The 27,017-nt window shown below is 28.9% G+C and overlaps 3 protein-coding genes across 3 annotated transcripts; all 3 read right to left on the bottom strand.

Annotated features, from left to right (window-relative positions):
- Positions 1–6,824: 6,824 nt before the first annotated feature.
- On the bottom strand, positions 6,825–7,085 carry OCT59_017054 (uncharacterized protein; the record flags this gene model as incomplete). Its single annotated transcript, XM_066146107.1, has 1 exon — positions 6,825–7,085. The coding sequence occupies one exon, from the start codon at positions 7,083–7,085 to the stop codon at positions 6,825–6,827; it is 261 nt and encodes an 86-aa protein (XP_066003832.1).
- A 2,728-nt stretch (positions 7,086–9,813) lies between these two features.
- On the bottom strand, positions 9,814–11,374 carry OCT59_017053 (uncharacterized protein; the record flags this gene model as incomplete). The annotated part of the gene is made up of 5 exons (XM_066146106.1): positions 9,814–9,922; positions 9,987–10,103; positions 10,225–10,459; positions 10,540–10,717; positions 10,793–11,374. The coding sequence occupies 5 exons, from the start codon at positions 11,372–11,374 to the stop codon at positions 9,814–9,816; spliced, it is 1,221 nt and encodes a 406-aa protein (XP_066003831.1).
- Positions 11,375–19,883: 8,509 nt separating this feature from the next.
- OCT59_017052 (uncharacterized protein) lies at positions 19,884–20,192 on the bottom strand (the record flags this gene model as incomplete). Its single annotated transcript, XM_066146105.1, has 1 exon — positions 19,884–20,192. The coding sequence occupies one exon, from the start codon at positions 20,190–20,192 to the stop codon at positions 19,884–19,886; it is 309 nt and encodes a 102-aa protein (XP_066003830.1).
- Positions 20,193–27,017: the final 6,825 nt, after the last annotated feature.

Genomic DNA, 27,017 nt, shown 5'->3' with positions numbered 1-27,017 from the left:
AATTTGTCTTTAAATGGTCTTAATAAGCGAAAAATGAAGAAACAAGATCAATAGAAAAGGAGTTGCGAAAATGAGTCAAGAACGTTAAAAGGAAAGATAATTTACTAATTCAAACTTGCCAATATTTTTAGTAGTTGTAGTATAGTTGAACGAAAAAAAAATCAAAATTTTTATTTATTTTCTATTTCATTATTACCTTATATCAGTATTTCACGGGCCATAGTACCTCAATCTCGTTTATACCCGGGGTATATTACATGGTTAGATACTATACTGTACATAGGGGTACTATGACCCGGTAATTGTAAAAAAAAATTTGTATTTAATTTTTTAATAAAAAAAAAAATTCTCATTATGTAGAAAGGATATATTTATATCAATTTTTTTTTCTTTTTGAAAGAACCTCGTATTCAATTGTATTGTTGCCAAAAAAAGATATAGAGATATAGATCTTACGGAACATGTACTCCGAAAATGGCAATAAAATAATCAATACAAAATAATTTTGCACACATTTTGCCGCTTTGCTACAATTAAAACAATTAACATTATGATGTAGCCAAATTAGGCAAATTTTTCTTTCATAATAAAGGAAATAATCAAATTTATCGACATTAAGCCAAGATTTTCTGATGAACTACTATAAATAAATCTCTGTACGATACAGTCGATACACTGTATTAATAATTCAATAAATTCATATTTTAGTAACCACGGCATTAGAGATAATAAGGGAACCAATATATACTTTGTATTAGAAACATTTATCAATTATTATTTAACTAAACATCGAATTCTATTTTTTTTTTTTCATCACCATTAAATAATATTAATTAAATTGATATTTGGGGTCGGAAATAGTTCTAAGATGATCATTTAAATTCTGTTGTGTTTGATATACTTGTAAAGATAAACACAGAAATAAAGCGCAGAGCGGAAATTGTAGTACGTTGTTACTGATTTACTAATTACAACTCATTCAATGAGGTCAATATTTAAATTTGAAAAGATTGTCATGAAATTATCCGACCTTGCTTAGATTTTGCCGATGTAGTAAATTCATGTACAGTACGGTGATGTACCGTTGGGACATAAAATTATGAAAATCGAAATTTTGAATTTCCAAATTTCCTGTTTTTCAAATTTAAATTACCAAATGAGAAATCTGCGATTCTCAAATATTTTTTAATAAAAATCGCCTTTTTAAAAAACATTTCTTACGATGTTGGGACTAAAAATGACAAATTTGAAAATGAAATTTTGGTAATTTTAGGTCTCAACGGTACATTATGTTCAGCCTGCGTAAATAGTAGATCATGGTAATTTTGTCAATAAGAAATAGTATTGAAGCTCTTAGTACGTCATTACTTCTCACAACATATGGCAAAAAAGACCGAAATATGTTGAAAAGCTTATAAATCTGGTCGCATATACTACAACAGCCAGGATTTTAGAAAAAAAATTATGTGGAAAACACATAGGTAACATAGCGTTTGTTGAATTCTCGGGTGCTGGCAAAATGCGTACATAAATGAGAAGTTATTACAAAGCGCAAACCATGAAAATACGAGAAGAATAAGAATGCATATCCATTCCAATAAAGTCTCTTCGGAATAAGAATTTTACATGAGTTTATAAAAATACAAAAAATACATATGGGGAATAAGTAAAAAAATATATTACGGGGGAAACGACACAAACTAAAGGTGCAGGAAACAAGGTTGTAAGCCAATAAAAAGAAAGATAGTGACGAATCCAACTCTTTAGCAGTGACTTTTACTTGAACGTTTAAAATGACCATATCAATACTATCAACGAAAAACTTATAAATTATATATATAATTGTGAGAAAGCTAGCGGCTAAAGAGTGACACTGACCTTTAACACTGTCCGACGAAAATTAAAGCAGAAGTGAACAATCTTTTTATATTCCAAGTACGAATGATCAAATTTAATAATAATAACATTATTGATCGCCCTTTAGAAATTCAAGGCATAACTACATGTATCAAATGGGATGGTGTTTATGGATTACTGCAAGGTTAAAAAAGCGAATATAATTGGAATAATAGAAAAAAAAACTAACAAAAAACAACGACAATACATAAGGAAGATTTAATTCTATAGTTTAGATTAGGGATGGCAATGGTTACGGTCATAACCGGTCATGACCGGTTAATAACCGTGACCGATATCGGTCGGTCAAAGGCTCTGACCGACCGTTTAACCGACCGGTTTTGACCGACCGTTTGACCGACCGTTTAACCGACCGTTTAACCGATCGTTAACCGACCATTTAACCAACCCTATTCATTAAACACTTTTTTTATGAGCTGAATCAATAAAAAAAAGTTGTATAATGCTTTTGTTAGCGGATTTAATCAAAAAAAAAACTTTTTAACGTTTTTTCTTAATTAAATTCACTAAAAAAAACGGTTAAACGGTCGGTTAAACGGTCGGTCAAACGGTCGGTTAAACGGTCAGAAAAACGGTCAGCAAAAACGGTCGGTCGGTCAAAGACCCATAACCGGTTATGACCGACCGATAACCGACCGTGACCGACCGTTGCCATCCCTAGTTTAGATCACACAGATCCATGTAACAATTGTAACATGGCCGAAAGTCTCATAAATTACCATAAACTCGTAGAATAACGAAAAACATAAGATAAGAGAAAACAAATTACTTAAAGAAATGAGAAAACCGTACGATGTTTCAAGCACAAGATCCAGTGTACACTCAATTACTCATGATACAAAAAGTGGTACACACGATCTACAAGAACACAATGAAATTTGGACATTTTACATATGACATTAACCAGCAACGTACCAAGTGAAAAATACAAGAACGCGTTTAAGTAACTATTATCATTATAAAATATTGCACTTGAAATTACTGAATATTTGTATTGAAAAAATTTCGTGATTTTATTTTCAGAAAATCATAGAGTAATTGCTGGAAAAGATAAAATTGACGACAGTTAGTTAGGAATTGAAATACAGTAAGCTTTAATAGACAGCAGATCCTTTAGGTCGATTAAGTGTATTATGTCAGCGGTTGCCTGCCCGCTGTTGATGATGCTGATGTTGATGATGCTGATGTTGATGACTTGATGCTGCTGATGCTGGTGCAACTGCTGTTGCTGATGGTGTGGCATCTGATAAGCTGCATACAACTCATTCAATTGTGACACGCTAAATAAAATGTTATGTTGGCAAAACAATTCACACAAAGCAAAAATTACGCAATTCTCCGAAGAAACTACTATTATTTAATTTTAAAGGAATTAAGTACGTTTCTTTACATGCAAAAAATACCGCTTGGTTAATTCCTATTTTATATTATTAACTTTGCTAAGTTGAATAGTTTACATCTAAATAATCAATTTTTTTGAATAAAAACAGACATACTATGATTACTATGTGCCTTTTTTTTTGAAATAATGGTACTAAATTTAATTATAATTCTCTTCTAAATAAATAATGATAACGGATAATATATTTAACATATAACCGATGCAAACTTTATGTTTTTATTTATATATACACTAGCAGTATAGCAGTCACCCGTTGCTTCGCACCGGGACCAATGAGTTTGTTTAAATAGAAAATTTTAGTATTATAATAATGTAATACTAAGTAAATTAAAGATGGTTACAGCAGTTTTTGTTTATAATTAGAATTTAATATGATAGGCAATAATTAGTTAACAATTAAAATAATATGTATTAAATCATATTTATAATATTAGAATGATATAAATTATATTGGGAATCGCCGGTCTTCGATCACGTGGCAGATTTAATATTTTGATTGGCCAGATTGGCCACATGAGCGTGTCATGTTTATTTGTTATCGAATCTCATTTTCATTATAGGTTCGAGGTTCGTTTTCTCGGTTTTAATTTTTATTTCTAATTTAAATTCTTACACTTTGTTTCTTACTAACTATATTTCATTATTTTTCAGTCTTTTAGTCTTTCTGGTTCTACAATTAAGGTTCGGTTGTTTTTCACTTTACATTTCGTTTCTTATTTTTTATTTTTTTATTTTGTTTCTGTTTCATATTTCATTTTTCACTAATTTTATTTCATTTTTTTTTAGATCTTTTAGTTTTTTTGGTTCTACAATTAATAAAGATATGTTTTTTATTTTTTATTTATTTTTTTTTACTTTGTTTCTATCTTATACTATTGTTTCTTACTAACTTCATTTTAATTTACTTTATGATTTATTTTTTACTTGGTTTCCTATCATTATCTTTTGCTACTCAACCTCCTATCATGATCCTTTTTTTATTTTTTGTCTCATCATTTTTAATCTCCTATTACTTCTCATTCTTCCATCCTTTTTGTCTCCCATTATTTTCTATTACATCTTTTCATTTTCCATTATTTCTTTTTCTATCCTGTTTACTTCCCATCATTTCTTTTTGTCTCTCATCACTCCTCTTCATCTTCCTATCACTCCTCTTCATCTCCCACCACGTCCTATTTTTCCTTTTTGTTTCCTATCACTCTTTTTTACTCCCTTTCATCTTCTATTACTTTCCATTACTCCATTGTTATTTCATTTTTTTATTAGCAGCTTTCTTCTTAATAATTGTAATTTACTTGCATCACTTCATTAAAACAAATACTTCTTTAAAATCATAAATGTGTGATTTAAATTTTAATATTTGCAAATAAAATTTCATATGATTATTTTGAATAAATATGTTTGCAAAAAAATATTCTTTTAAAATATCTTTTGCAATAAAATTTTAAGTTTAGCCGTTCAAAAATTAGTTTTGAAAAAATCAACCGTCAGCCAATGTGACCGATCTTACCCAGTATCACCAACACTTTTTCCACCCCACGTGATTTTGTAATATTCATCACCGGCATCACACCCCACCGCGTTTTCACTGTTTATATTTATCTGAGGGACTTAGGTTTTTTTGCCTTGCAAAATTATTTTTTTCACATCCCTTTAAATGTCACCGGTCACGTGTGGTGGAATTTTAATTATAAAATTTATTTTTATTTTTATTTTTCAAATATAGACACGACTGAGGTCTAACGCTAAATAAGAATAAACATAAACTAAAAGTCTAATAAATTCTAAACTAATGATAAAACCCAACTTCTCAGGAGAAGCCTGAAGGAGTCGTCTTGCCTTTTATTCTTTAGAACAAATCGGCATAACCTTATGTCATGAAAATACTATCTAAAGAAAAAGTAGAACTAAAAAAATTATAATTAAAATTACCAGGTAAAGAAGGGACCCGTACAAAATCCCGACACACAAAATCCCGACTACCAAAATCCCAAAATAAGAAAATCCTGACTAGTACAAAATCCCGACAGTTACAAAATCCCAAAATTTTTTTTTTACAAAATAACTTTCATATCAACTTGCAAAATTTTGTTATTTATTTTAGTAAAAATGCTAATGCTATATGTTTATATCACTTTTGTAAAATATTAATTATTTAATATGCTATATGTTTAACTTTATATCACTTTTGTAAAATATTAGTATTTAATTGAATTATTTAATTTTATAAAATATATTGCTATAAACTTTATTATATATAAATTTAATTGCAAATGTCAAAGCAATATAAAATGAAAATAATCAATACCCAAACCTAAAGAAAATTACAATGAAAGGTTGTGCGCGATTCCCCGGAGAAAATCCATCAATGAGCGGTTTTCTCGATCATTAATAATCGTCATTATTCTATTTTCTCTATCAACTAAGGCCCTTTTTGTTGGTGGTTTTTTTTCACCACGAATAATACATTCAATTTGAAATTCAACATTCTGTTGTTCTTTTTGTAACTCCTGAATTATCGTATAAACACCAACATGGCTTTACCAACTAAAATATTCCAACGCCTATGCCAGGCTTCTACTATATTTTGTGTTCGTGGAATTCCTGTTTCAATTGAATCATGTACTGACCACAACTCTGGAGGGAATAAAGGAGCTCCACGAATAGTATTGCCATTTCTAAGATGGCGACGTATCTTTCCATACACATAATTTTCTTCAAACCACTTAACAACTTCATCTGCTTCTGGAGGCATTTCAAGCTTTAATGTATTAATAAATGCTTCTGGAATTTCGTTAGATGGTAAAAATGCTAAAGCAAACAAATGACGCAGCATTAAACTAAAATGCTCATCATTACCATATCTAGTAGCAAGTCCACATGATTGTATTTTTCGCCAACCTGATTGTCCCAAGTGAAAAAAACATCCTTTATTGCGGATATTAGGAAACACATGGCGTAATGCATTTATTGATGCTTGTTTAAAATCAGTTATAACCACTGATGGTTGTAAGTCAATGCTATTTTCTGCTGCAAAATCAATCAATTCTTCAAACAAGCATCTATATATTTCTTATGACTTACTAGTTGTTAGTGAGTAAACAAGTGGGAGGATTCTTGAATTTTCTCTACCAACAGGTGCATGTATACTATATAACTGACAGAATATTACTGGAACTGTATCAAAAGTTCCATTCATCATTAAAAATGGAGCTTGAGATAAGTGTTGAATATTTGCTTTTGTTGTAAATAGTAAAATCCGATCTTCACCAAACATAAAATCTTTTACTAAGAAAGAATCTCCATTTAAAGTTCTGCTAAGAAAATCTGGAATATTAATTTCTCCAAGAGTCTGTGGTTGTGGAGGCATTTCTGATCTCCTAACACGTTTAATCCTTGCACGAAGAGCAATAGTAGATGGCATATAAGGATGATACTCTTGAGACATTCTGGCAGTGATATCTTGGATAATTCGTGCAGGTTTGTCTCTTATTTCACGAGATTTTTATTTGATTTGGGCAACAGTTTTTGCAACCTTTACATTACTACTAGCCTGAGGTGAGTGGTGATGTTCAGTAAAGTTTTTAAGGTAATGTAAACTATCAAGTAAGATTGTTGTGGCTCGACCTCTACAATTTTCTTTTCTTTTTTCACAACACCAATAATAAGTGTTGTTTCTCATTTTATCTTTTACCATTAAATAACCACGAACATTTATTTTATTATTTTCTTTTTGTGATGGTACAATTTCACATATTTCATCCATTTTTAATAAGTTTTTGTAACCAATATATGGAATAGAGAAATAAGTTTCCGTGACTAAGGATGAGTAAACATTTGTAATATCAAAGATGCGCAGAATATTTATTATCAATATATTTTTAGCTTATACATACAAAGAAACAACTTCTAATACTAATATAGCAATATAACTTATACAAAGAAACAACTTCTAATACTAATATAGCAATATTTATTCTTTGTACTTTAAATATGTGGCTGATTGTTTCACTTTAATAATTATCAAATGTATTAGTAGTCTTTTATGAACATAATATATACAGATTAAGAAAGTAACATGAGGCCAGATTATTAAATTTCAGGATTTTGTAAATTTCGGGATTTTGTAACTGTCGGAAATTTGTACTAGTCGGGATTTTCTTATTTCAGGATTTTGGTAGTCGGGATTATGTATGTCGGGATTTTGTGTGTCAGGATTTCGTACCAGACCCGTAAAGAAAAATGATCTATATCTAACATGAAACTACTAGGATGCCAGACAGAAGATAACCATCCACCAGAATGTAAAAAATTACACATGCACAAGATCAACCACATTGGTAATTGTGAAAGTTCGGAGGATGATTAGATGGTGCCGCTGAAGACCAAGGATAAGAATTGCGAATAATAACGCCATTTGGAGGTATAGAAGTCATCTGCCATCAAGCCTGAGGTGAATCTTGTGGGCTGGATAGGGTATTTATTGCAATACTAGGTCGAGTCAAAGAAGACGATAGTTGATGTTTTTTAACAGATCTATTTTGTTGATAATTACATTTACGTTTAGAAGTAATGCCATTGCGTTGTTCCCAAGTTCTTAACAAAGAACAGTATTTCGGCCATATTTGTTGATAAATTTGTTCGTGAAAAGATAAAAGGAAATCCCATATTATTTTACAGGTAACTTTATCATTAAAAATAAAGGATCGAATTAGATTATATAAATCTTGAGGGATTAATTGATGTATGAATAAATACACAGGGTGAGTATGAGAATTATTCTCCAAAATTGGAGAAAGAAGATTAAAGTGTTCAATCGCTGATTTTACAAGAAGCGAACTATGCAATGAATTGTCCATAATCAATTGTTGAAGAATATTTCTATGATCTAGTAAAGTTTTATTGATAACGGAAAACAGATTCATACATATCCCCAGATGTTCATTGGTATCTTGATGATTGTTACAAAAAGGACAAGGAATGTCAGTAGCAGAATATAACTCTGGATAATGTTTAGTTAGGACGTTGCCACAAGGTAAAATGTGGTTGAGGGATTTGATTTTAAAAGCGTCGTATAATGATTTTGTAGAGTTACAAACGTCCTGTGTAGAATTATGATGTAACTAATGTTGTGTGAGCGACCAATGTATTGATGATATAGGAAATCTATCGAATATGGATGATAATGACGGGTTGCCCAGGAATTTGTCGAATGTGTAAAGGTCGGTAATATTGTGACCAAATTTTCTAATATCATGATCAACAGAAGCTAAAGAAGCCTATGGAGGAGTCATTAAAGAACCTGAAAGGTTGGTTGGATTGATTTCAATGGGTAAAAGAGTATGTGCTATATTGGCAAGATTATCTGCTATGTCATTCCAATGATCGTTGGAATGAGCTTTATTTTTGTGTAAGTGTATGGTAAGAGACTTTTTCATGATTAATGTATCAATTAAGCGCCATGCTATATGATTATTACATTTCAATGTTTGGCAGATCGAAGTTAATTTGTTAGTAATTTTGTGAAAAGTATGGATCACGTTAAGCGAATCTGTGTAAACATCCATTACATTATGATTAGGTACTGCAATAATTGCTGTCAAAAGGGCGTAAATTTCTGCCTTTGTTGAAGATGGATTGAAAGATAAAGCTCCTTTAAATGAAGGTGGTGGTGGTCCAAAATCTCAGCTCGAATTGGATATCTCAATCCAAGCAAATCCCATTTAAGTAGGAGAAGAAGAACTTTTATCTAATTTAGTAAACGAACCATCAGTATAAAAAATAAAATGTGATTGTGAAGTAAAATTTTTTGCTATTTCTAATAATTGAATAATTGAATCTCGCTGTCCTATAAAAATATTATTTATAAATAATAATGAAGAAATGTTTAAATTTAAATTTGGTGAATTTATAAAAAATTCCAAATTCATATTTAAATACGAATCTAATGTTGATAAAATAGGAACATGAGTAGGAAAGTTATTAGGTGTAATCAATTTATGTTTACTAATAGAAAGAGCTAATAAACGAAGCGTGTGTAAAAGTGTAATTGGAAAAACTAAAGTATTATCCATTATTAAATGGTTATGTTGAGGTTTATATTTTTTGGAATGAATTTTAAAAAGTATAAGTTGTGACGTAAGTGAAACTAAAATACATTTAGGGCATAAATCGCCACTAAATGGAACACCATGGCCACAGTTTCCCCTATGAAAACACAATTTCCGTAAAATGTATGTAAAAAAATGTTATTTAACCATATATTATTCGAAATATCATTATTTGTTTATTATTTAAACATAATTTTATTTAATGCAATATTGAATATTCGTAAGTTGTATTGTAAATATAAACAAGCACTAATTTAATGAACAAATAACGTTCAAATAACATGTTTAAACATAATGTGAAATGCAATTGTTACATAATAAGGTCAATTTATGTATAGTAAATTCCTATTGTAAAAGTTATGACTTTTATTTCCTTTTATATTGTCATTTTTTGGCAGGTTTGCTTGAATTATTACCTTCATCAATTGGACGTTTTTCAACATTTGTCTTTTTACGAGAAGATCTACGAAGTGTTGGCTGCGGTGTTGATTTTCTAATGTTAACAGAATAAATATTAATAAAATCAATTATTTATTACACATTTAAAAGATACATACGAATTTGAAGATTTATTTGGCAATTTGTTCTGTTTTTCAATTTGCTGTTTTTCAATTTGCTGTTTTTCAATAGATTCTTTATTTCTATTGTTTCGTCGTGGATTTGATTTGACATTCCTAATATTTAAAGGAAATATCTCCATTATTCCAGTTAATTATTAATCAAATAAATTTATTTTATACATATACAGAAGAGTCATCCAATTTATTAAATTTAGTTGAATCACGTAGTACTAACTCATCATCATTTTGCTTTTCATGATCTTCACATTCTGAATTTCTTGCTTCGTCATCACTATTAAAATCTTCTTCAGACTGTTCAGACTGCTGATAGGTATCTTGTATTTTAGGCTCTTCAGTATTATTGCCAAGTGTTTTTGCGTATATAACATTATTTTTTGCACGTCTTTTATTAACTGGTTTATTTTTCACAGCTCGCCTTTTGTTCATATTCTGACGGCGGATATTATCACCTATAAAAAAACAATTCATTATTTAGTAAATTATATTTATTACAAATGTAAAAATATTAATTATGTAATATAATACATACGATTAAAATTTATTTTACGACGCATAAGATATATTAAGGCCCAATCACCAATGCAATTTGGAAAATGAGGATTATCTTTCTTAAACTTGCGAATAATACCAGCTTTAGTTTTTTTATCAAGGTTTTTATATTGTACTTCAGCAGAAGTATGCCGATCAACAAGGTTATAGAAAGCAGTCTAAATTAGAAAAAAACACATTAAAAAACAATTAATTAATATTTGATAATTAATATTATACTTTATTAAATTCACCTTATAACTTTGATATACATTCTTTTCCAAGTTCAATTTTGAATGCAAATTTGTAAAGTTGACAGGTTTTGGAATTGGTAGATCATCTTTAATTTTACAACCTTCGTGTGAAGCATCTTTAGTCATACAATCTTCATGTGAAACGTCTTCTTTAGTCTTACAATCTTTATGTAAAATATCTTTTTCATATACTTCTGCTTCTGTATCACTATCTGATTCTTGTTCAGAGCTTGATTGTTCTAAGCTGGATTCTGCATGCTTTTTGGACGTCAATTTAGGCACCACCCTATCCATTTTTTGAATAAATTTATTGGAACTGGACTTTATAATATTTGAAGTTTCTTTATTTCTTGAACTTGAAACTGATGATTTATTTTTTAATTCAACTTTCAATGTCTTATTTTCATTTTCTAAGGCAGTAATACGAGTTAAAATTTTTGATAACATATCTTCTTTTTGATTATCATTATTATTATCTGAACTTTCAAGGTTAGAATTGTAGTCACTTTTATTATCAAACTCTTTTGAACTCTCTTTAGTAAATTTTTTTTTTGGATATTTTTGAATGATATGTTTGGACATATTTATAATTAAGAAGATAATTAATTAGTAGTTTTTTAATTAGTTTGAAAAAATTACTTAAACTTTACGTATTTATATCTTTAAAAAGTTAATGTAAAGTTAATCAGGTATATATATAGATAAGTGTATTACATCATAATATTGTAATATTTATCATTTAAGTCAATTATATACATTTAAGTATAAATATGTAAGACAATTAAGCTATTTAACAAATTGTTTGTTTTTTCGATTGGATTGAATTTATATTAAACATGTTAAATCAAACATCTAAAAAAGTTCTTTGTACATGTTTAAAATGTCGTCAAAATGACACTGAAGGAGTTGGATGTTTAATTTCAAAATCTACAAGAACTAGACATCGCAAACAAGAAAAAAAAACAGCAGAAATAAACTCAACTTTAAGTTCAACAACCTCAAGTTTAAGTATTTCAGATATACATTCTAGTTCTGAAAGTGAATCTTCTATGCTTATGGATCAAGATGAAAATATTGATTTTTTGCATTCTAACGCTTCTGAAGCTAATATTATATCTACAAGTGTCGATAGGTATATTTTTTAATAAATTTTAGTACTTCAATTTTTAATTTTTAATAAAATACAATTTTAAAGGCCGGAAGAAAATGGATTAAATGAATCATCAAGTTTATTGGATAATATGGAAAATTTATCTTCTGGACGAGATGATTGTTTTTTTAATATTGATGAGTCTGATGTAGAGCAAGAATTATCTCCAAATGTAACCGATGAACTTTCTGAATTAAGTGAATCTTCTGCAGATAATTCAGGTACAAAAAATATATAAGGATTAAATAATTTGAAATATTTACTCAAATCTAATTCATTTATTTAATATAGATTTTGAAGGAGAGATACAATTAACTGAAGAATTAACTTGTGCTTTAAGATTATTTCGAGTTAAATCTCAGTGTAACTTAACGGATAATGCATTTCATCAAACCATGGTAGCAGTTAATGGTAATGATATTAGTTTATTTCAAGTTAAAAAAACACTAGAATCAATTGTTCCAATAAAACCTACATGGGTAGATACTTGTATCAACTCTTGTTGCGCTTATACAGGAAAGTATAAAGACAATGATTTTTGTGAATATTGTCAAACATCAAGATTTCAGACTAGAAAACATGTTTCACGACAACAAATGGCCTTTTTTTCCATTAAAGACCGTCTTAGAATTCAATATCAAGATCCAAAACGTTCCAAAGAGTTGAGATATCGTGCAAATTATACAAGTCGTCAAGGATTTGGTTTAGATGGAATAATTGGAGATATATTTGATGGCGCTAGATACCAAAAACTTTTATCTAATGGATATTTTGAAGATGATAGAGATGTTGCATTAATGGGTTCTGTTGATGGCTACCAAATCTTTCAACAAAAAACAGATGATTGCTGGGTTGTCCTTATAATTAATGCCAATATATGTCCTGAAGAACGTGTTAAAAAAGAAAATCTCTTAATAGCAGCAATTATTCCAGGCCCAAAAGAACCCAAAGACTTTAATTCATTTATGTATCCTATAATTAAAGAATTAAAAGAACTGGAAGGTAATTTTTCCTTGATTTAAATTTTTTGATTTTATAATATTTAGTAATATTTTATATTTTATTACTTTTAGATGGGATAGATTGCTATGACAGATTAAAAAATGAAACATTTTTATTACATGCCCATATTTTATCATGGTCAGGTGATACTCCAGGATTGACCAAACTCATGCAATTAACTGGCCATAATTCATATAAGGGGTGCCAGTTTTGTGATATTCGTGGTATTTACTTAAATCATGTGTATTTTCCTACTAAACCACCTATGGAAAAAGAAAATGAATATGAAAGATATGATCCTGAAAATTTACCTTTGCGAACTCATAGGCAGTTTAAAGATCAAATTTTTCAATTAAACCAAGCAAATTCAAAAAGAGAAAGAAAAGAATTAGAAACTGAATTTGGTATATATAACTCTTAATTAAATTTTATTGTTTTAGTAATTTTAATAATTATTTATTTATAAGGAATAAAAGGGCGTAGTATACTCTTTAACCTTAAAGCAATTCATTTTCCAAATTCTTTTCCGATTAATCTAATGCATTTTATATATGAGAATATTGCCTATTACATGTTCAAATTATGGACCGGAACTTTTTTTAATGATAATAGTGATCAAAATATTGGTGATTATATTCTTAGCCAATCTGAATGGAAGATTATCGGTGAAGAAATGCATCAAGCACGAAAAGAGTTTCCAACTTGTTTTGGACGACCACCACGCAATATAGTATTATACCATAAAGGTTATAAAGCTAAAGAATGGGCTGCCTGGATTACCATGTATTCATTGCCTCTTTTGAAAGGTAGAATGCCACAGAAACATTACAAAGGATGGGCAAAATTTGTTAATGCGTTTATGTCAAAAATTATCATTAACATCTCAAGATATAAATGATATTAGATTTTTATTTCAGTCTTTTTATGATTATTATGAAAAGTAAGTAGTTTATTATCAATTTAATTTCAAATTGTATAGTATAGTCTTGATATTTAATTTATTTTTTATTTTAGAGAATATTATCAAAGTTTGGAAGAGCGGCTAAGTACAATGAAATTATGCTTTCACAACCTTTTACATATTGCCGATAGTATAGAAAACACAGGTCCATGTTGGGCTACATGGCAATTTCCGATTGAAAGAGTCTGTGGAATGTTACTTCCTTTAGCTCGTTCACGGTTACACCCTTACAAGAATATAATTAACAATATACATGTATAGGAAATGTTCAATCATTTACAATTTTATCAAAATATGCATACAGCAATATTTCCTTTACAAGAAGTCAAGCACAATTCAAATAATCTTGCATATTCTCAACCTGATTCTGAAGAAGTATTGCGATCTCCATCAAAAAGGCATAATCTTAGGCAGTCAGAATTAAAAAAAATTAAAGAGCATTTTTCCACGACTCACAATGTTAGAGGCCGAAAGTTAATGGTAATTTCAAATTTTATATGTGAAAATTTGTTTAAAGGACTTTTTTTTAATCAAATAATTTATTTTTTTTTAATTCATAGTCCTTTTCTTCATTTGGCATGAAATATGGACGCCTACAGACGAAAAAGGGCCACCAGATTGGATCCAAATGGGCAAGACAAAATCAAGATTGGGCTCGCAATAATTACTCAGTTTTGGTACATGTATTATTATATTAATTTATGTTATGAAATTGCTATCATTAATCTTATCTGCTATGATAAATTTATAGGTAATTATGGAAGTGGATAGATGGTCTTCATTTCCTCGGAAAATACCAGAATTTGTATTGAAAAAATTTTATGGACAGGTTGAATATTATCTTGCTTACGAATTTGACAAAGTAACTTATATGTTAGCATATATTCATTGGACTGCAGATGTTAGAGAAGATAGTGCAAGTCTTATTTCATTTCAAAAATTTGGAACGCATGAATTCATTGATGCATTTGCTATAGACCATTGTGTAGGGTTTTTTCAGATTAAAACTACTTATTATGTAATAGATAAGGATGTAGATTATACAGATGAATAACTGATTGAATGGGTTAGTGAGAATAGTACATTTAATAAACAAATAATTTACATTTAAATTTCAAACATAAAACGGATGGGCTCATTTTTCCGTATATTTAACGTTTAAAATACATATATAAAATAGTTAAATTACTAGACATCTATATGACCGTTATTTATCAATTATTTACTATTACATTTTACGGACAATTAATTTTTATAGGGTTCCCGAGTAAGGATGTAAAGTAGATGTTAATTTTTTGGGTTAAATTTGTTCTAGTGTTGGTCTCAAGGGCCGGTATATAATGTGTTTTATAAGTAAGGCTAGTGCCATATATATCATTTTGTTGTTCTATCATTTTTCCATAAAATTCTTGTTGGTGAGTAAAATTCCAAGAGATTATCCATTCATTTTTGGGACGGTGAGTTGCTTTCTTTTTAAAGATGGATGGAGCAGTAAAATCATATTTGACTACTGGCAATAAATCAAGGTTTTTAGTAAATGGCGTGAGTTTTTTGCCATAATAATGTTACTATTTTCCAGATCTAGAAACCATCATGGTGTAGGGCCTTTAAAATTAGCTTTTGGGTTTTGTTTTTTGACCTCTTTCCAGGTACTTAGATGATAACCATCGATGGACGTAAGTTGATCCATGAACATGATACGCTTTTTTCATAAACTTTGTAAATCTGTAGAGAATAAATCCTGTAATTGTGAATATGATTTGTAATATGAGACGATAGGATTACTACCACCCATAATTGAAGTATTACAATGTGGTAAAAAATTAATATAAAATTTATTAAATAAGCGTAATTGACGCATTAAAAGTGATTGATAAGTCGAAGAAATAGGGTTAGATAGGTCTTTGGATATTGAAAAATTAGGAATCCAAAAATTGTATTGTGTATTCAGAATTTTTTGTAAACCGATAGTGGAAAATAAAGGAGTGTTAAAAAGAACGTTTACTATTGAAACGTGTGAATAAAATTGGTTATAAAAAAAACTATTAATAGAAGAAAATAATTTGTTATGAATAATATTATTCTGTGTGAACACTGGTAATTTTAAATGTTGTTTGAATAATTTTTTAATCAGTGCTAATAGGGATTCACATTGTGATCATATGAAAATAGTAAATTGGTTAATATATTCCAATTTCAGAAGTAACACCTTGTTAATAATATAAATAAGATGGTCGTGCGTGATTTTCTTAAAATGCATCGTATAAGCAAAATTATTAATAATTTTTTTGATTTTTTCAGCGTTGGTGTATGTGAGTTGAACGCGTTGATATATATTCCAAGAATATGGTTGGAAGAGAAACGGGAGGCTATTTTAATAGGAATGGACTTGGTAGAAGTGATTAGTAGTTGAATTTTTTTATTACAGAATTTGTGGTTATTAGTTATTATAGTATATTTATCGTGATTGATGGTAATATTTGCCATTTCATAAAAAGAATTGGCAATTTGGAGGTTAGATTCTAATTGTGATTTTGAGGAAGCGAACCAACTAGTATCGTCAAGGTAACTCACCACTGACGATAAGTAGTTAATTTTGAAGTCTATATCCGGTTGGTAAATGTTATTAATTTTGTTGATAGAAGTAATATGTAAATTTTCAGTCATAATCAAAAAGTGTGTGAACATGGGATCATAATAAATGATCCATAGAATAGGACTGATTACTTCTCCTTGATCTATGCTTTGTAGGACATCATAATCGGTAGATAAGCCTGATGGTAAAATAACATTGTTTTTTCTGTTACTAAAAAGGGAAATTAAAAGGAAGGTGATTGTTGATGGAAAATGTAATCTTTCCAGCACTAATTTCAATAGCGAAAGGTTGACTCTGTCATACGCCTTGCTGAGATCATGTAATCCAATCCAAAGCTGTTTTTTATCTTTGTAGGCTGATTCTATAATGTGTTGGATAACTTGTAAGGGCTGTAATGTTGATTGACCAATTAGGCCAGCATGATTATTTTTGTTAATTAAATTATAGCTTGTTAATAAGATGTTGATTCTTTGTGTTAAAATTTTTACAAATAATTTTCGGAATGTTTCTAATAAAACTATTAAGCGTATACTGTATTTTCTATTTTGCAATCCCAATCTTTCGGTTTGGGAATGGGAAATAGTAATGCTCGTGACCATTCTTGTGGATATATCTAAACCTAAAGAATTAAATTAAAGAATTTTTTAATATAATCTTTGAAGACTTGATAGGTGTGTTTAATGTCTTCGTAGGTAATTCCTGAAATCCCTGTGGCTTTATTATTGGGGAGTGATGATATGATACAGAAAATCTCACTGTATCAAAATCTTCGCATAATGTGGTCATATGACTAGTATCAGGATTATTTATAGGTTTGTACAGTCACGTCAGAAAGTATTGCCCGATTACTTACAGATGGAGGTTATAATTATTTAGCCACCATGGTTATCCCAGCATCCAGTGATCAGAGTTTGACAAATTAAGGCTTGTTGGATTCACCTCACCAAGACGAGTCCAATGTTAGTTGAATTATATCTTTAGGTCCAATAGATGCCGAGATATACCTCCAAACATACTTTACCTGAAAATTTTTCGAAACTCTGAATTTCATAAAATCGGGAATAGCTCACTATCCAGTGATCCAATTTTGATAATCAAAGGCTCATTGGATTAGTCTCTTCGAGACGCATCGAATGGTGGCCAGCCCATGTGTATAGTATCGATATATCACGAGATAATGGCAAAAACGTCCAAAATATATTTTAATGTATATCTTAGCATATATTGATCCTAGAGATATGAACCGACCACCATTCAATTCATCTTGACGAGACGAATCCAATGAGCCCTTATTTGCCAAATTTGGATTACTGGATGCCAAGATAATCACGAGTGGCAAGATAATTATAGATTTCATCTTTAAGCCAAAAATCAGCTAAAATTAAATAAAATTGCAACTAGTGATTTACCAACAAATTTACTTGGTTTAAAACAAAGTAGAGAACAATTAGAAACGAACCAATATATTACCCAGAAGTGTTGACCTCCTCCCAAAAGCTGTAGGCGAACTTAAAGCTGTACTGAAGAAAAAATGAAAATTTAAATAGTTCTGTTTTTGGGAAGGCTGCCACCCTGGGATTGTGAAAATTTGATGTAGTATGAGAAGCAAACTAGATATAAATTTTTTACTAATGTATATACTGGTGAAAAAATACAAATATTTTTGTTTTTGTCTTCATTTTCAAATCGGGCATTACTTTCCGACGCGACTGTACATCGACCTCCAATCAAACGGGAGATCCTGTATACATTTGTAGTTTGGAATGTTATTAATTTCTTTAAGAGTTTTTCCTAGTCTTTGGAAATGTAAATTAGTTTGTTCAGCTATAATGTTCAGGTTGTTAGTAAATTGAAATTCATTAGTATTTTGATTAAAATAATGTAAACGATCTAAATGAATTTTTTGGGTTTACGATCAAGGATACTATTGATCATTCTTTTTTGATCATAGATCAAATTATTATTTCATTCCTTAATGTATCTGTTAATATTGTTAATTTTCCAAGCATCATCTTCTTGTTTGTGTATTACAGTAATAATTCATAATAGACTTTGAATATTTGTTTTAGTTTCTATTAAATTATCTCTTGTTAGCATGGCCGGTATCTGAATAGTTAGTTTGGAATTAAATGAACGTCGATGGTTAAAATTTGTTGATGATATAAATTCCATGATTGCCAATAATCTTTCTATTTATTGTTGTCATCTTGTATTTTTTCCATTTTATTATTGGAAAATTTTTGTAAAATATTACGAATTGTTAAAAATTTGTTTTTGTATTGTCTCAAACTGAGGGGATGGTCCTGTTTAATATAGGACTTGTGTTTTGAATGAGGAATACATTTTTCTTTGATTTGATTAATTAGATCTTTAATGTTAGTCCAATAGTTTTCAATTTGTTGTGAGGGTGTCTCATCATTTTAATGCCAGTTAGGGGATTGTTGATGAAACAAATTACCATTTGTTAATTTGTAATATGACTATGATTCGTCATTCATAGAATAATATTTGTAATGAATGTGAGGTGTATTATTAGGTAAAAAAGTCTTAGATTTTTCTAAGCTCTTTCTCGAGCTATTAGTTTTATTTCTAAATAGCATCCAATTGCTTTGTGATCAGTCGTGAAAAGGTTTTCTGACACATTATGGGTGTAAGTGTAGAAAGTATGCTGTAGAATATTAATTGATGTGAATATATAATCGATACATGATTGTATGTCTGGACCATCGTGACAAGTAGAGGTATGTGTATGTGATGGTTGGTTGTAAAAAAATTTCAAAGTGTTTTTCAAATCAAAATTCTTAAGAATATTTTTGATTTCACATCTCCAAGCGGGGTAATGATTGGATTGTTTCATTTTATCTAAATTAATATTTAAATTTCCAATGATTATACATTGGAAATGGTTAAGTGTAGCGTTAATTAAAATTTTTTCTATTTCTTTATAACACATGATGATGAGGTTTTTGTCATCTGAGGCATTTGCTAGTAAGTAACAGCAAATGAATTTAATGTAATGGTTGCCTTTAAAGCAAAGATCAATGGTTAAGATTCGTCCCAGAAATGTGGTAGTTTTTATAACATGTTTTTGTAATTGTTCCAATATGATCATGGAAATTCCACTGCCTTTGGTGTGTCCTTTATTGTCTGTATAAATGTGGACTTTATGGTTGAAATTGTTGTGGTCGAGTGAAGGTAAAGAGTGTGTTGAATGTTTGGCTTTATACGAGTTTGGATGGGTATTTTGATGTAAACCTGTTTCAGAAATGATAAGTATATCATAATTTTGTATAATATAAAAATGGAGTATATCTTCCAATTTATTGTTGAATCCTTCTTGGATGTTGATAGTACCAAATTTGTAGTAATCTATAAATTGTGATCATATTTGTGGATTTAGTGTTATAGGTATAGCGTGAGTTTGTGATGTAGACGCTATTCCAATTTTGTCAGGATCTTCAAAAATGTTATTATGTATATAATTTAACATTTGTTCATCTTTGTCATTACAGGATTTATGAACACGATCATGTATTCCTGATGATGATAAATCGTCAGATGAATAATAAGTATTAGTATTATTGTTAATATCTTTGTTATAATTATATTTTTTTTGAGTGTTTTGTGTTTTTATGTGATTTTTTTGGGGTTTAGTTTTTTGGTTATGTATTGAATATGAATATTGTAACATGCTATCTAAAGGTTGGTTTTCAATGCCAACCTAAGGTTGCCTGCCGAAACTAAAAAGGAAATTCTGAAAGGTTTCAGCCAATCAAATCAAATGCTGAAAATGCTGAAATTAGGCCAAAATTTGGTCTTAATTTTGGCCAAAATTAAAATTCGGCCGAAATTATGACATTGTTTCACGTGACATTACACAAATTTCCAAAAAAGGAAATTTTGTTTCCAGTAAAATCGGAGAAATGTGTCTAGTGTTTGGAATCGAATATATTCAAATATACTCGAGTATTCATTTAAATTTATAAAGTGTATTCGAATAATATTCAAATAAGTTAAGTTTCCTTTTATAGTAATGATTTACATAATTTTTAGCCTGAATTATGATTTTAACTCAGTTAAATTTAAGGATTTAATGCCCAATTAGAATTTTAACTATATTATATCTGGCTAAATGAATACTCGAATAACCATTATGCTTATTCGAATACTCAAATATACTCGAGTTATTCGAATAACTATTACATAATTCCAAACACTAAATGTGTTGCACAAATGTTACACAAATTTCCATAAAAGGATATTTATGTGTTGATCATTATTCTGGCCAGAATTATAGTATTAATGTTAGCCAATAATTTCGGCCAAATTTCAGCCTTTCGGTAAAAGTTTTGGCATTGTATAATTTCAGCAAATTTACTTTTAATTGCCTAAACTTTCGGTTTTAAAAAAGTTTCGGCCTTGGCCTAAACTACTTGATTTCTGCAAGCAATCTTACGCCAACTGGAGGGTTTAAATTGTTGTAATCCATAAAATTTATATATTTTAAAAAAAGAAAATGTGTATAAAATTGTGAAAACATTAAAATCAAAAAGGGGTTAATCGTTAACAGTTATCCAATATAAAGTGCTTAGTGAATCACAAATCTATTAATGTGATGCATTAAAGCTGGGGAGGAGATTGAGAGAGTTGTATGATTTGACTGTAAATTGGTTATCTGACGGTGATTGGTCGTTGTTAGGTTAGATAATTTCTTCGAATATGGCGCCATCTGATAAACCTGCGTCGTCGTGAAGGTCAGTTCTTCATTAGTTGCGGGGAAATATTCACTATCTTCCGCTGAACCTTTGGCTTGTTTATTGGATCTTAAGTTATATTTGGCCTTAGTAGCTTCGTATAAAGTTTTATTGTAAGGTATGTTTCTTTTGGATGTTTTTGTAGGCGATTGCTAGATGAAATTTTATTTTCATTGAGTAAAGTGATATTGGTTGTAAGTTGTTGGAGGATTGTATCGTATTTATCTAGTCTCAACTTCACGTCTGTAAAAGATTACTCTAGAGTATTATAATTTTGATGAATGGTAAGTAATTTGGAATCTGTGTTAGTTATTTCATCTTCCATAGTTTTGATTTTGTTGGTAAGAGACTTATAATTATACTTTGTAATAATATTAAATGCATTATGCATTTTTTAAATCTCTTTAAGCAACATGCGTTTATATATTTATTTAGGTTATTTATCATACCATATGGGCTGATTTAGAGGTCTGCATTTGCCTATATTCTAAAACCCGGCCCAGCCCAGAAATAATATATGAATATATATGCCGGTCCAGACCCAGCCCGGGCCTTAAATATATATTTTATGCCAACCCAGCCCAGCCTGGATTCATAATATCAAAACCCGGCCCAACCCGGAATTCTTATAATTATTTAGTATATAAATGTAGATTATTTTTGTATAGTGATTTTGGCAAATTTTTATGTAGATCATTTTCGTGTAGTAATTTTCGGCAAATCAAAGAAATTTAATAATAATAATCATTTATATAAACAGTTGAAACAAAATTCACTAATTATTTGAAAATGTTGATATTTAATATAATAAAAATTGGGAATATTAAAAATATGTAATAAAAATTTTGAAGTTTTATAATTATAACGTGAAAATATAATGTAGATCACAATTATAAATTTGTGTCATGGCAATTTGATAATTTTAACCAACGCGAAACTTAGCGATATGAAATAATGTATTTATTTATAAATAAAAATTTTATATAGTAATTTACTATTAGTAAATACATTTAATAAATATAAAATAAAAAATTATTGTAGTGCACTATGTAATACTAAAATACTATCTACTGTTTCAGGTTTTAAACTTGTACGACGTTCATTAATTGTTTGACCTGCTTTACTAAATTCTCTTTCACTGGATGCACTTGAAGCTGGAATTGAGAGGTAATAAGCACAAAGAATTGCAAGTTTTGGGAACTCAAGTCTGTGTTCCTTCCACCACTTTAATACATCCAGATTTTTATCCTTTGGCACTTTAGATTTTACATATTGATCAACTTCATCTTCATTATTATTATCACTACTTGAGTCATAATATTGGCTGAAGTCTACATTAGTTTCTTTTGATTTTCTACATTTTTTAATTGGCTTTTCTTGAACAGTAGTTGTTGAATCATCTGATTCATTATCTTTATTTGTTATGCTAGCACATTGACTTCTAATTTTATTTTTGACTAATTTAACATCAGATTCTTCTAATATTTTGAGCTGTTTCATTCTAGGGTCAAAAAATACAGCAATTTTATAAATATCTTCAATTTTAATTTTACTTTTCATCTTTTGCTCAACAACATATTTGATATGAGTTAAAATTTCATCATCTAATAGGTCAGTTTTACAATGATTCAATAAAGCTTTATACCATGGAATAATCATACACAATGTTGGATACTTAAATCCTTCCAAAAATTCACTTGCTTCACAAAATTTTCTTAAAAATGTAATTAAATTTTGTAATATATTGAGATCAATATTTTCTATTCTGCTTTCTTCTTCTTTTTCTATCAGAATATTTCTGATTGCTTCAAACTGATCATTTATTGATTCTAACATTAGTACTAATTTACTGTTCCACCTAGTTTCTGACTCTTGCTTGAGTGATTTTTCTAATTTTGAATTTAAAGACGACTGCTTGAAATATGTAACTAAAGATTTGCATTCTTTAAGTGTATTTATTAAAGAGGGATATTTTTCAAAGTTTTTATCTTGAAAAGAGTTTGACAAAACTGTATTAATTCTATAAAATAATTAAAAATTAAAATATATTTTCTTAAATTTTAAATAATTTAACAAAAAAAATGACTTACTTATGAGCAAAACAGGGTATGTGATTTAAAGCTCTAAATGCTGCAACAAAATTAGCACCAGAATCAGTAACAAATGTGAATTTCTTCATTGTAACATCTGGTATAAGGTTGTAACTATTTAAAATACCTAACACTACTTTTTTAATTTGTTCTGCTGTATGACTAACATCTGGAAACTTTGAGACTGCCAATGTTTGTTCACATATTTGCCAATTCTCATCAATGTAATGGACAGTAAGAGAAATGTAACTAATTTTCCTATAATCATCAGTCCACATGTCTGTAGTAAATGCTCCACCAAATAGTTCAAAAACATATTTTAACTTTAAAGCAAAGTCATTTTTAACTATTTCTGCTTTTTTTACTACATTTCTTGAAAGGGTTGTTGGGTGAGGAAATAAATTATCAACTGGTAAATTACCATATGTAGCACCAATATTAATCATCTCCTGTGCAAATTCTCTAAAACCCTGGCCTACAATTATTTCAAATGGTCTTATATCTTTACATACTAAATTAATTAGCTTCTTTGAAGTTACTTCTTTGGCAGCAGTAGGAATTTCTTTTTTCCCCAAAATGTTGTAATCTTTGGTTGTTTTTCATCAGAAGGACACTTATGACGCTTTAAACTTGAGGTACCTGTTTTATAATCATATTTAAATAATTGTGAGCAATTTTTACACATAGCAAAACCAACAGGTTGTTCTTCTTTATCAATTATTTCTTCAAAATTCAACCAGACGTCACTTTTTCCACTTTTTTCCTGGCATAACAACTCTCCACTCTTTATTTTCAATGTAACTTGTTCAATATTTAAATTTAAATTTGCCATAATGATAGAATTTTTTCAAGATGTTATAGCACATGTGCGTAATCTAAATTTAAAAAAATTCTTTAAAATGATCTACAATACGCACAATAGTTTAATGAATTTCATTCAATAAACACATATTTCACCATCTTTACTTTATTTATTAAATCAATAAAACTTTGAATTAGTTAATGAATTTAATCATTATAATAATGAAAAGTAATCTGATTGGTACTTTTTCTAATTTTTAAAACATATATGCATTATGGCGCAATATGCAGTTTATAAAAAGAAATGATTTTCGTTAATGATGAGCCTAATTAATCATTATAATAGAAGATCGGATTGGTACACAAAAAAAAAATAATAATTTATTCTTAAATAATATAATTAATAAAAATCTATTTATTATTTTTTTTTTTAATAATAATTTAATAAATAAAAAATTTATTTATCTTTTTTTTTAGCAAATCAACTATTTCTAACCATTATTTTTGCTGATCGTGGTTCATACTATGATACGCGTTTTTATTTTATTAAAATAAATAGGGATTGGAACCGGTTAATGTTAACCGGTTAATTAACCGGTTAAGACGGTTAACCGGTTAAAGGATTTTGAAAATCGGTTAACCGGTTAAACTATATTTACCATAATTCTAGTCAGATTTATATAATGCAGCCCAGAGACATGTAAATTGCGGCCACGTGTTCCTAAACTTGAAGTTTTAATGCTGAATTTTTTTCTATTTATTTATAATAATTTTAGTGATACATAGTCTTCCTATAACTAAATATGCAAGTAAAATCAAAAATTGGTACAATTTGCAGTAAAAAAAGTTTTTAAAATATTTTTGATATTAACCAGTTATTAACCAGTTAAGACCCTTGGTTAACCGGTTTTTAACCAGTTAAGGAGGACCCCAGATATCTAATATAAAGGTCATAATGGACTTTTGGTCAAAAACACCCCTTTTTACTGAAACTCAAAAAATCGTTTTTTGTAAATATCTCAGCATCCAGTAATTCAATTTTAATGAACTTTTTTTATTTTGTAGCCCTCATTTAGCTCTACAATTTAAAAAAAAGTTCATCAAAATTGGACCACTGGATGCCGAGATATTTACAAAAAACGATTTTTTGAGCCCTGAAAAATGGGCCAATCTGCCGAAAGTGGTACTTATGACCTGTTTTGGAGATATCCGGGGTCCTGGTTAAGGTTTTTTTGGACGGTTCCAATCCCTAAAAATAAACACAACAAAAATTTAAAGAAACAAACCATTCACAATTATAATTCAATAATAATAAAAACAAAATAAAATACTTATTTATTTATTTATTTATTCTATTTTTTTTAAAAAAATAATGAAATTGTAACACAACATTAAAATTTTTAAAAAACAATACAAGCGAAAAGTTATATCAGAAAAATTTATAAACTATAATATACTGCAATACACTAATAGGAAATAAATTACTATCTAAAATTAAATCAAAAAATGTGTAAAAATAAAATAAAACCATTACATTTAATATTAAATTTATATTTAAATTTTGGCCAGAATTAACAAAATTTTGGCCAGAATTAATAAAAATCCGGGTTGAGAATCTAAACCCAGACCCAGCCCGGAAAATTTATGAAAATCAAATGCCGGCCCGAACCCGGCCCGGGTGAATTTTGAAGGAGAATTTGCTGGCTCAAACCCAGATCCGGGTTTGGGCTGGGTCCGGGTTTCCGGGTTGCGGGTCCCGTTTGCAGACCTCTAGGCTGATTTGTCTACCTTTAATTAAAATATTGATTTTGTTACATTTTTATTATACAAAATACTATATAATATACAGTAAATTGGAGGTGAGTATTAAAAAACTTTTATTTAATGTTATTATACTTTAAATTGGTAAATATTTCTTTTAAATTAATATAATTCTTAGCACTTACTATATATATTAAAAATTTGTATCTCAACTTTAAACGTAAATATCTCCAGATCTAATGATCCAATCGGCAAGCTCTTTTTTCGCTCATATAGACCAGTTCAAGGGCTTTCTGAAGAGCCTAAATTTATAAAATAAGGATCAGTGGATCCCAAGATATTTGCATTTAAGCATGTTAAAAAGTTCGTACCTCAACTTTAAACGTAAATATCTCTGGATCTAATGATTCAATCGGCGAGCTCTTTTTTCGCCTATAAAGTCCAGAACAAGGGCTTTCCAACGAGCCTAAAATTATAGAAAACGGATCAGTGAATCTTGTTTGCGTCTAAAGATGGTAATACAAATTCCGACATAAAATAATTATTTTTATTGTTTGAAAATATCTATTATGATACCGTCTTTTATATGATATTTTTATTATACTTTTATAAATATTTATAGCTACTAAAACTATATAAATTTTTATTTTACTTTATATTTTATTAAAATATACTTACTTTTTAATAATATATGTTAAAAATTCCATATATATGAGAAATGGGTTTTTTATTAGTAAAATGGGTTTTTTCACAACTCTTTTACATTTAATAATTTAAGTTTCGCAAATGTAAATTTTTGTTCAACTTATTATTTAGTCAAGTGATCATCAATCACTATAAATTGGTTACACAAACAAATTTTCATATTAAATCGCGCAAAAATTTTACTTTTTTTTGATTTTTCGATGCGTATAGATAGAGAAGCAGCTAATCTCAAAAGTTATGGTTGTATATGTTAGCTCTATGTAAGTGTAGTTTTTTTATCAAAATTGAACCACTGGTTGATTTGTTTTTAATTTTATATGTATTTGTTACTTTTATATTAGAAAGCTAGAATTATACTTTTTTTTTTTTAGAGATTTCAATAAAAAGTTATAAAATATTTTTGCT

The sequence above is a fragment of the Rhizophagus irregularis genome, chromosome 25, assembly GCF_026210795.1.
Source record: "Rhizophagus irregularis chromosome 25, complete sequence".
Lineage (NCBI taxonomy): Eukaryota > Fungi > Glomeromycota > Glomeromycetes > Glomerales > Glomeraceae > Rhizophagus > Rhizophagus irregularis.
The sequence above is the reverse complement of the archived record's forward strand: the minus strand, read 5'-3'. Positions and strand labels throughout refer to the sequence as shown.